At 38.0% G+C, this 12,556-nt stretch overlaps 1 protein-coding gene across 1 annotated transcript in view; it reads left to right on the forward strand.

Moving 5' to 3' along the window:
• Positions 1–12,556, forward strand: part of LOC138706793 (uncharacterized) — a 31,516-nt gene that overhangs the window by 3,328 nt on the left and 15,632 nt on the right. The window contains exon 2 of the mRNA XM_069836498.1: positions 12,278–12,542. Coding sequence (XP_069692599.1) covers positions 12,278–12,542 — 265 coding nt within the window. The remainder of the gene's footprint in view (positions 1–12,277; positions 12,543–12,556) is intronic.

The raw sequence follows: 12,556 nt of genomic DNA on the forward strand, positions 1-12,556 counted from the left end.
ACATACACACGACAAAACAGACAGCAACGCCACCATTGCTTTTCGGTAATCGTTTCTTGCGCGAGCTATATATTTTAACAATTTAAAACCAATAACAGTATCAGGTCATCATCTGAACATTATGAAGACTACTGGGTGTTCATTTCAAAATATGTCATGATGTCACTGTTGTGAGTCAGCGATTTGAAGCATGTTTCAGCTTTTATGTCAGAGAAGTTGCCTATATTTAAGGCGTTCAATCTGAACTTGAGAACGTGTACGGTATAACTTGAACGTCGTAGCAACAGATGGCGGTCTGTACGGTCTGTGTGCTACCATAACCTCTTTCGAATTGTGTTTTGCTCGGGCAAGTCGTACGCAGGGTATTAATTGTTATCATCGGTTGCGTACGGCAACATTCCACAATACAAATCAAATGCTCCGTGTCCATGTTGACCGTCGAAGTTAATGTCAACAAATACGTAAGTAATCGTTTTGACTCTCTCCCCATATCCCGACAGTAAGAAAAAAAACTCACCTCTGTAGACTACGTGTTTCTAAACAGTTCACATTCCTGCCACTACCAGCGTTACCGTACGTATCGGTACGTACTCTTCAGAATGAACGCCGTACTTGCTAGGCAACTTCTCTACCACATAGGTAATTCGCTTTTGCGGAAGTGTAGGAAGATCGAATTCTCTAGGCTCATCGACTAGCCACATGACGACATACAGCGAGCCATGACACACTTTGAACTGAACACCCAGTATATCTTGCAACAATCAATCAAAACATAATGTTGTCTGTCACATCCATCCTCATTTGGATCTTCAGATATGCGACTAAAATTGCATAGAGAAAATCCTATTTTCTCAACATTACTAAAGTATTCGTAGAGTTTAAGATTAAATTATTAACTGTTATTTTCTGACAAAGCATTAGACTATGGAGCTGGTCTCTTCCAGGAACGAATCAAGAATGAGATGGCCCCCCACCGAAAGTATAATAATTGGGCTCTCTGAGTAAAAAATAAAATAAAATATTCATAGTAATAGTAATAATAATAATAATAATAATAATAATAATAACAATAATAATAACAACGGAGTACCTACTCGCCCGACAGTTTTTGAATGACTGCAATAAGCTACGATGCAGTTTCTATGTTCCTGACTAATTTCATATTCTGATGCAGCTTTCAGAGCACGTTTCCAACAGTAGCTCGCCGTAAAAAAAATACAGTAGGTGAAGTGCTGTTCACATACATAAATGCATGAACAGTTTCATCGCCTACTATTCGTAAGCTGCGTACAATTTTACTAGTTCTAGAACAAATGCAAACAGGAAAATTAATTTATTTTAGAACTCACCCAATTTCTTGCATACCAAGTCAATCCTATCTTTTAGTGATGTAGCATTCCAGGTGAAATGTTTAATATTTTCAAACAGAAAAGCTCCTTTCATCGGAAGAATTTTTAAAGTTTTTTATACAACTTCTCTATTTTCTTAGCACTTTTTAAAAACAAGGAACAAATGGAACTGTAGGTCGTCCAGAATTTAAAACATCTTTTTTATCCTCATATTTCAGTCTAAAAAACGGCATTTCTAACAAATTACAAACCGTGTCATTTTCCGGATATACATTTCACGCATATTTATCAACATTTTCTATGTACTGGTACCCAGGGTGCGAATTAACGTGGGGATTCCCCTGTTGGAAAGTTATCCCCCTCTCATAAATTTATATTAACATCCCTGCCAGGGATAATTTCTATTTCCCTCCTCGCAAAATATAATTGTTTTAATACGAATATACTTTATAAAGTACAGTATAAAGTAAGCAAAGAAAATAATATTGATGTACGCGGCAGGTCCATAAAGTAACTTTCCCACTCGTCCCACAGCTAGCAAACAGGGCATAGCGCCGATTGAAATTGATCGTCAGCTGTGCCAGTTCTATGGGTCTAACGTCATGAGCAAGCAGATGGTGCGTTGCTCCACAAGGTCGTCTGTGATGATGGTTGGCCTCCCACTGCGCTCCTCGTCATGCACATTTTGGCGTCTTGCTGAAAATCGTCTACAGCAGCAACGCACCATCTGCTTGCCCATAGACCTGGCACAGCTGACGATACATTTCAATCGGCGCTATGCCCTGTGCATTCAAAAACTTCATCACTGACCGCACTTCACACTCGGCGGGAGCTGGAATAGGAACGTCCATCTTCAACCAATGCAACGAAGCTACTGAGAGCACTCGGGAAGTTCCGCTAGCGCATGCGCCATGCCAGGACATTACTCTATCACGTACACGCAGTCGCTTCACGCAACATATGGTTTGCTAGCTGTGGGAAGAGTGGGAAAGTTACTTTATGGTCACGCCTCGTATTATCATCACCGGCAAGCTGACAACAATCAATAACTTAGGAATTACACACCTTATCTTAAGTCTGCTCATAGATACAATTATTACTATAATCAAGATGCAAGAGCAAGACAAGCAACTCAGTGCGACCAAGCGTTGAGCTGTTTCCAATGAGGATAATAATAATTTTATGTATAGTATTCTCTATCTAGGATTCTACCCCCCCCCATCAGTAATCATAATTCGCACCCTGCTGGTACACAAGTATTTATATATTACTATAATGATTATACACTATGATGTAGGAATAATATTGTGAATTTATTTTACACTCAACAATAGGATTTTATTCTTCCAACAATAATTCCTTTCTACAATTCACCTTAAATTCTCTCGTCAACAATAGGATTTTTACTCAACACAGTATTCGTTATAGCCTCCACTAACGGCAATGTCAATTTACTTGGACTATTACGAACAACAATGAACTGTTAATCTTAACTAATATTTACAAATCAGAACTATCAGTTCTCAGTTCACAGTTCTTCTAGCTCAGTCACTCGAGTTCACAGTATCTCGAACCACAGACCTTCAGAGACAGTTCACTGTACTCGAACTCAGGTCTCTCCAACTGCGGTCCACTGCACTCGAACTCAGGTCCCTCCAACTGCGGTCCACTGCACTCGAACTCAGGCCTTCGGATGCTGTCACAGTCGCGGACGCACACTCGAGCCGAACTCCGGTACACAAGACTGGCTTGCTTGCTCTGGCTTGCTCACTGACTGGCTGACTAATCAACTGAAAACTGCTCGAGTTCGCTGGCGTTTCTTTTATAATCACAGCGACGTAGCCTCGAAAGTTCGACGCGTCTCCAGAGATTGCACTCCAGAAAAATCCAGAGCCCTCTCCTCTCTACCAGCACCAGATGCGCGCGCACTCTAGTCGCGTTGACGTAATACACGCCCTCTCTTCTCTCCGCTGCGTGCCGTCCCAAGTGCTCCGCGCAATCTTCTCTCTTGCGGGACGCTGTCACAATATACTATATACACTTATCACTAGTATAGGCCTACTCTAAATACATTAAATAAATTATTATATACGTACACACTATTAAACAAAATGTGTACATTTACGCGCTCGTTAAACTTTCAAATACAAGAGCTGCAACAAAATTGGCAAGGTCATGAGAAGATATAATACACGCTGCGAAAAAATAACTTTTACACTTAGCGAATGTATGTGGGGTGTATTCCTGATAAAATAACATAGAGTCAGCTAATTTACTGCTCCAGGGGTAACTGCTTGGACACAAGGAATGAAGATACTTTTCTCGAGTCAGGTAGTAGGCTACATACTGTAAAAATTTCACAACCCTTCAACAACAGTCCCCGGCTTTGAAGATCAGCTTCAACCCTTCTCTATTCTAGTACCACTAGATCTGCAAACTGGTTACTCCACTTACAACAAATGACAGCTCTCCGTAAATGAAAGACTCAGAAACGCGCTTCACCCATACAATCTTCCTTCTGTGCGTGACGTCACATTACCATGGAAACCAAGAACTGGATGAGAATGGGAGCCCAAATAATTTCATCTCTACAGTCACCTACAGTACTGTGAGTTCCAATAGACAGCGCTTGGTGCTCGTAACAGATGATATTATTCTATTCAGCAAACGGTTACAGGTTCTTTTTATACAAGTAAACATGTTGTTGATAACTAATGCCGGGCTTTGGCAACGAAGCCATTAGCGTTCTTGCTGTCCAATATTTCTCTGTGGTGGATCCATCAGGTAGAACTTCACAGGTTATGAGATGATCTTCAGTCATTTCTTCTTCTTTGTTGCATAGAGGGCAATTGGGATTTGTGTAAATTCTTATTTTATTCAAGTGTTTGGCCAAATAATCGTGTTCTGTAAGCAGTCTGAATTTTGCTACTGCAGATTTACGTGGGATTTCTGGAATAATTTGTTTTTTTTTTTTTTATTATTAAAATGCTCCATTTTTTATCTTTGGCTTTGGTACATAGTGCTTGGTTTTGCTTGATTTTATATTTATTTTTAATTAGTCTTTTGATGGATGTAAAAGGTAGGCTTGTATTTGTATTCTGAATTAAATTGGATCCTTTTTTGGCAAGAAAGTCAGCAGTTTCATTTCCAGCAATTCCACAATGTGCAGGTATCCATTGCAATTGAATTCTTTTCTGTAGTTTTTGAAGTTGTTGGATCATTTTGTGACATTCTTTAATTTGGATTGACATCATTTTATATGAATTTATTGCATATATTGCTGCTTTAGAATCAGAGAGAATGACAGCATTTTAAAATTTATCTATTCTCTACAGTAGGTGTTGGAGTGAGATATGAATAGCCATTATTTCCGCATCAAAATTTGTTGTATGATGTCCTGCTGGTTGATAAACTGAAAATAACGCACACGTAATTCCTGATTCGATAGTAGACCCATCTGTGTAGATACGTAACCATTCTTCTGGTGGGTATCTATTGTTCACAGCTTCTAATGCCAGCACTTTTAGTACAGGTTTGGAAGTTTCAGATTTTGTAACTGGTTCTTCTAAATCTAGTTGAATGTTAATTGGTTCGAAGGTTAGAGGGTTTTCTCTGCTTAAAATGTTTTCTTTAGATTTAGGGAGATTCAATTCTGTTTTTATTTCCGTGACTTTTGACAGGAAATTTGTTTGTGTAGAAAAAAACAAAGTAGAAATTATCCAAATTGAAATCTGGAAAAGAAATTCACATTACACCATATATGGAATATACAAGTAAACATTATTCATAACTACTGAAAAAAGTTTTTTTTTTTTTAATTTTAGAAATATGGTACCGGTAATAACTAGAATTAATTATTAATACGAGATAAAATTGTGTTTTACCCGTAAATAGGTGAAGTGGAATTTCACCTACTTCACCTGAGTAGCCTCCCCTCGTACATACACCAGCGTTGACAGAGCTGCAATTATTTTCTCCTTTTGTCAAATATAAATTTGGAGGACTGCATGTTTATAGGCCCTATTTTTTTTTTTGTGAAGTTTGTCTGGTTAGGTTTGCTTTTGTGACGTTGTTTATGTGATAATTGATATTTTAATATCTGACAAATCTTGTTTATTCTCTATAGAGACCACAGATCATTCCATTGACATATTGACAATTTTATAATTTCTACTCAATAAACTACCGGTATTCGTGTTTTTTTTCTTTATATTTTTCAAAAGTTGAATGTTATATTGCATTTAAGTAGGGATCATGGTGTTAATTTTTCAAGAATTCATGGAGTATTGTAATCCTTTTGCAAAATATTCACTTCTTGAATAAATCCAGACTGTGTCGATAAATTTCTGATGTGTTGGTATAGATTCATGTGGTAGACGTATTAAGTTTTCAAGAAATAAAAGAGCCTTTTTAAATTTAATATAAAATAGCAACGTTTTCTGTAATAATTTGCATGACTATTATTGGTGCTGATTTTTGAGTGCCAGTGGCAGAAAATAAGAACGACTGGAAAATGCTGGGTTTGCATTGAAAGACCTGTCCTTGGGCAGAACACTATGAATGAATGAAAGAGTTAATCTCTCATATTCTCCATGACATTTTATTAGGCACCTACGACCTAGTATGGTGAGCAATACACTGACAGATAACTGTCCATCCTCCAGGCCTACTTGGTACTCAGTACAGCTTTATTACTAATACTTCCTTACCATTAGTCAAAGTTTAAGCATTGGCTAAAGCATCGGCTTTTCAGCAGATCGGTCCAAGTGGACATGAAGCTTGGTGTAGGTTTTCCTACCAGCATTCCACCATTGCTCCATTATATAGTTCACCAAGGGCAGTAACTGCAGAGATATCCATTTCCTCCTACTTTCTTATCTTTTCTCTTCTCAGCAGTTCCGTCTTCACATTGTGATCACTGCTTATTGCTTCTTCTCAGCAGTTTGCAGTGATCAGCACTTCAACGTATTTCATGCAGTATTCACCTATTAATCCTTTCACATTTCTTTATAATAAGATGATCACAACTGTTCATGTTCATAGCTAAGCCAATCAGTGTAGTAGACTGAATATATTTCTCTGATTTCAGTCAGGCCAATGTCTACTTCAACGGCTCCATGAGAGATGTGCTGACTGGAGAACAGTTCCTGCAGATCTTGCTGCAGTACCAGGAGGACGATCCTGCAGTTGTCGTCTTTGTTGAGAAGACAGTAAAGAATTTAGAAGATTATTCAATAATGCAGTTCTCATGCAACATAATGTGGAATTCAGGCCACAAATTGATATCTTGATATCACTTGGATGATTCCTTGCTTTAGATGCTGCACCTAGAGTACGCAAAGAAACTCTAGCATAAAGTCAAAATGTGTTCAGTGGTCCCTAAGGCTTTACTTTGTGTCATCACCATATGGCAGTTTTCTTCGCCATAAGTATTTTTTGATCCCCCTTTCCTTTCTCGTTTATTTTACTTGTATATCCATTTTTTCTTTTTCTCTTTCCTTTCTCCTTTATTTTAGCTGTATTTCCGTTTTTCTTTTTCCCTTTCCTTTCTCGTTTATTTTACTTGTATTTCATTTTTTTCTCTTTCCATTGTCCTTTATTTTGGTTTTATTTCCGTTTTTCTCTTTCTTTCTCATAGTACGCAGTATTATCTGTTGCGTTGCCAGGGGTTTGGGGCTTAATGTGATCATTTCCTTTCTGCTAGGCTGCGCTGCTTACCACTTGTTTGTAATACGGTGTTCAAGATTAATTGCATTCGTTTATTTGATTTGTTTTATATACTTCCATTTTGAGTGGCGGAGAGTGTATTGTGAGTCGCCTATGAGCAAGTAAGATGTTTGTTAACAGGGAGTCGCCTGCGAACTATTGATCTACAGTGGAGTCCAAATCTCCTGATGTTTCACAAGAGCCAATAACGTGCAAGCACGAGGTTGTCAAACCTACAGAGCGGTTGAACTGGTCTGGTGGTTGATGTTGAAAATAGGATCCATTCTCAATAACAAAACAGTGTAATGCCACAGTCTACTACATATAGTCACGAAGCTTGAGTTTTGAGGGTGCTAGAAACAATAGACTGTGCCGGTACTATTTTGCATTGCCTGTAATGAGCCGATATTAGCGATCCTAGCGGTGAGCAACTATCTAATGTTTGCATATTTACTATGTATTGAGCTTCGTGACTGTATATACTAGACTGTGGTAATGCAGTAATAAATAATACATCTTGGTTTCACAACTTTTAACACTATATCACTTCGGAAAACGTATTATGTCTTTCTTGTGTTAAATTTTACATTACCTCGTTAACATGTTGCAGCCTGTTATCGGCCATCTTCTGAACTGGTTGTTGCTGGTCTTGGCGCCTTTTGTTTGTGTTTCCTGTGGGGGTGTGTTTGTGTAGTGTAATGTGGAGTCTTCTGAAATTGAGTTGTATGTTGAGAATTTCATTTGGATGTGTTTTTGTGTGTCTATATATTTCGTATTATTCTAGTGTGTTTAGTTCCTGGCTTTTTGGTTGAATGTGTAGAATTTCCATGTTTGTGTTGATGTCTCTGTAGCTGTGGTTAGCATTTGTGATGTGTTCTGCATATAGGGAAGTTTTTTTGTAGTTTTGCTATGGCTGTGATGTGTTCTTTGTAACGTGTTTGAAATGATCTGCCTGTCTGTCCTACGTAAAAGTTGTTGCAGGTGTTGCATTTGAGTATGTATATGCCTGTGTGGTTGTATTTGTTTGTGTTGAGATGCTTTTCTAGAGTATTATTTGTTCTGTATGCGATGTTGTAATGTAATTTCTTGAATGAGGTTGCAATCGTGTGTGTTTTTGTTTTCGTATGTTAGTGTGATGTATTTTTTGTGTTCTTGTGTTTGTGTTGCATTCTTATGCTTTTTGTGATTATGTTTTATGTTTTGTCTTTCTTATTATGTTGGGGTTGTATCCGTTTTCTTGTGCTATGTATTTGATTGTGTTTAGCTCCTCTTTGTAGTCATGTTGGTTCATTGGTACGTTGAGTAGTCTGTGTACCAATGTTCGGAATGCAGCTTATTTGTGTTGTGTTGGGTGATTGGATGTGTTGTGTGTGTTGTTGTTGTTGTTGTTGGGGGTTTTCTCTAGACTTTGAATGTGTGTTTGTTGTCGACTTTTGTTATTGTGATGTCTAGAAAATTTATGCATATGCAACACTTGCAACAACTTCTACATAGGGCAGAGAGGCAGGTCATTTCAAACATGTTACAAAGAACACATTACAGCCATAACAAAACTACAAAACACTTGCGCATATGCAGAACACATCACAAATGCTAACCACACCTACAGAGACATCAACACAGACATGGAAATTCTATACATTCAACCAAAAAGTCAGAAACTAAACACACTAGAATAATACGAAATATATATATACACAGAAACACATCCAAATGAAATTCTCAACACACAACTCAATTTCAGAACACACTCTTTGACTCCACATTACACTACACAAACACACCCCCACAGGAAACATAAACAAAAGGTGCCAAGACCAGCAACAACCAGTTCTGAAGATGACCAGTAATATGCTGAAACATGTTATCGAGGTAATGTAAAATTTAACACGAGAAAGGCACAAAATATGTCTTCCGAAATAAATAATAAATTCATGTAATAATAAATAATACATTAAAAATCATACTTCTAAAGTGAGGTTTGCAATTCCAGGGGAGAAGCCAAGGGTGTGTTTTCGAAGTCATGTACCGGTAAATGTTTCATTTTTTTTAGGTATAGTAATATGTTTTCTAGGCGAGATGAAAATTTCTTAGTACCTTGTGTTTCCGCTTTTTGCACTTTTTGCATACACGTGACACGGTTGTACACTTATTGAACACGCTTCGACAGTTCTTGACTCTTAGAAAAGTTAAGATCTTTACGGCTTTCTTCAGCCGATATTTTCTGAAGAAATTGTAGACATTAAATATAATTTTCCGAACTTTGCTGGATTAATTACTTTCATACTTTCATCAGTACTGGCCTTGCTGAATGGCGATTCAATTTAATAAACTGACAATAACACAAAGAACATGGTTATTATAACAAATTACTGATGTCACCGACAGACACAAAGCACGTCGAATACCTACATACAACACAAACAGAAATCAAACTTACATTCTGAGCTCCCACTTCATAATTAGTTTTATCAGATCTTTATGTTGCTGAATGGATACTATTTAGTTAATAGTCTGGGTGCTTCCAAAGCTTTCTTACCGACACGCAGCTGTCAGACATCACACGTGGAAGACCATAAAAACAATGAATCAGCTGGACGCGATGAAGACGCATGAAATGCGAACCACTTGGCATAGAAATGAGATTCTTGTTTCTATATATTCAGCCTAATCTCATGTAGAGACCCTGTCACGAAGAACTTGAGTCCACGTATTATTTTTACAAACTGCGTAAAAGAATGTCTGTACGAGGCAACACAGCACTGTTGCTACTGGCTATTGCAGTATAAGTATACATGCCCCAAACGTCAGATTTGGACCATACTGCCTGCTTAGGTATGGAGAATGATGCGCGTGTTAGAAGCGGGATTGCAAGAAAGATGCTGCAGCTGAATTCACTGATCGACAAGCTATTATTTTTACATGACCTGCTGAGAGTATTAATTACTGCTATAAGGGAACAACTTAGTAAACTCCGTTGCTCTGCGCATGCGTCGATCTTAAAGAGTGATACAACATACTATTCACATACTCCTTCCTAATTGTCAACCAAGAGGGCGTTACTTACGTAGACTTTCAATGAAGCAGAATATTTTCGCATTTTATATACTTTATAATAACTCAAAAAGTAGTAGTCAGATTCTAATAAGGAAAAAGGCATATTGAAGAGTAAGCCTATTGTTTGCAGATTTTTAAGATGTTTGAGTGAACGCAATAGAACAAATGTAAGACTTCTTAATTGAGGCTTGTTTTATACTATTGTAGTGTGGGAAGTAGAAAACTCGATCAGCAATATAAACTTTTTTCTTGGAGATAAGTGAGTAGATGCAGTGTATGAAATCGTCTAAACAGATTCTACTTTATGTTGAAAAAAAAAACATGTTAATGAGAGAGAGAAATAAATCGTCCGATCTTAATTAAGGATGACCACGAGGATCCGCAAATTAACAGCAAATAAAAATATAATTAATTAAATATGAGTATTGTTATAAAAATAATATGTAATGAGTCAACAGCTTTTGTTAAGTTTATGTCTGACTGCCCGCAGTCCGTCAAGTAGCACATACATAAACATTATTTATCTTCAAAACCCAACAGTGCTTTAAAAATAAGTATTTATTGTTTTGTGTAGTTTCATTTACTTAAAGGTACAGAATAAAATGTTTAGTCAGTTGTCCCCAGTCTTTTGAATTGGATTTTTGTAACAGAAATTGGGTTCCGATTTAATGTAAAGTAATGATTGTGTTGCCACTTTTTTGCAAAATATGAAAAATACAAGTGGAAGAAATGCGTTGAACACGTTAAAAATAACGAAGGACAATATTTTTCTAGAGCTAATGTAATAGACAGTGACGCATCAGATGACTTGTCAATCAGTAGCGACAATGGTTCAGATTAATGGAGAGAAACTCCGACTCCGCCTCCAGCGCAGCGGTAATGTTTAGTAACCTCCTTCACCTGAGTTTTGCCAGTTGGTAACCTATAGTCTATAGTTACGTCAGTCGCTCGTTTGATAAAGTGCATTTTATGAGGATTGTATGTTCACAACCCACGGCCCTATTTAATTGTGATACTCTCACCGCTACTGTGTGTGCACTAGCTTTATCGGGGTTTTCCGATGGTATGTTAATAGGATGTTTAATATCCAATTTGGTGAGAGTGATTGTTTCCATGGTGATTCTACAACTCTGTAAATACCGCGGTTATCTTGGTTCTGTTCTCCGCATTATGCAACATTTAGTATTTTCTTCAGATGTATACATGCGTAAGTTTCTTGCTTCGCAACGAGACATTTATCAATGTACTCCTTACGTAGGGCATTCTTCGATACTTGTCTTTCACTGTGTGTGTTAATATTCTTCTATTAGGGAGGACCCTAGTGACGTGGCTTAATCCTTATGTATGGCGACTGCGATGTTACTGTTAAGCTAAAGCTGTGCTGATATGTTTCACCTTCCTTGCCTGAAGCTGGATTTTCATGGTGTCTGTTCGTTATCCATCCTTTTGGCAAGGAAGTTGGAATGGGAATGAAAGTGTGTACGTTGGGGGCGTTTCCCTCATGTGTGTTTTATAGTTTGTATTATAATTCTGTTTGAAACTAACGCGTTTGTATTAAAGTTGGTCTTCTATTGAATATTGTTGCTATGTATATTTTTGGTTTCCTTTTTCTTTATAGACAACCCAATCATTTCCCTCTGATTTATTCTACCCCTCATCACGTACATCTTCAAGCAACATACGTCACAACCACTGACCCAAGCGTGTTAATTGTTGCCACTGCACCAAAGATGACAGAGAAATAATATAACGATAACAGCAGAAATAGTAGCATCCCACAAAACTATCCTAATCTATCTCAATTACAAATTCCAATTGGTGCCACTATAATTCAAACCCAGATCTCCCTAGATGTAGACGAAGATATGCGTCTAAATATGAATGTTCAATATTACTCATATTATATGGCGATGCAGAGAAAGTTGGTTCATAGCTAACACAGTCTGCTAGTCTGATTGCTGAAGTGTGGGGTCAATGGGAAAAAATGCATTAATTCCACTGATAGGCAAATACATTATGAAACAACTGGTTGATTTTACCTGCAGCCCTCTCAAAAACACTGATCCCCATGGCTCCACTTCCATGTCAATGATATTTACTGATCTCGACAAACTTGAATCTACTAGGTCTAATAAATATGATCATTGAGGACTAAATCATTCCAGCTGAGCCATGAGAACTTGGCGGACCGACAGAAGCTGCTCCCCCAGCTCTCAGAGCTTGTGGGCCGTGCAGGACGGATGACATACCTGCCTGGCGTGGAGAACCCTCTGCTGCAGATCCACGATCATGTGCGGAAACCATGGCGCTACATGACACTGCGCAAGGGCTCTCCTGCTCTCGAGGTCCCTAGGGACTCACGAGCATCCCTGGTTATCAACCTAGATTCGGCCCCCTACAGGGACAGAGCCAGATTGCTGCGAAGACATGGTGAGACGAAACTC

This window comes from Periplaneta americana, chromosome 9 (assembly GCF_040183065.1).
Source record: "Periplaneta americana isolate PAMFEO1 chromosome 9, P.americana_PAMFEO1_priV1, whole genome shotgun sequence".
NCBI classification, from domain to species: Eukaryota; Metazoa; Arthropoda; class Insecta; order Blattodea; family Blattidae; genus Periplaneta; species Periplaneta americana.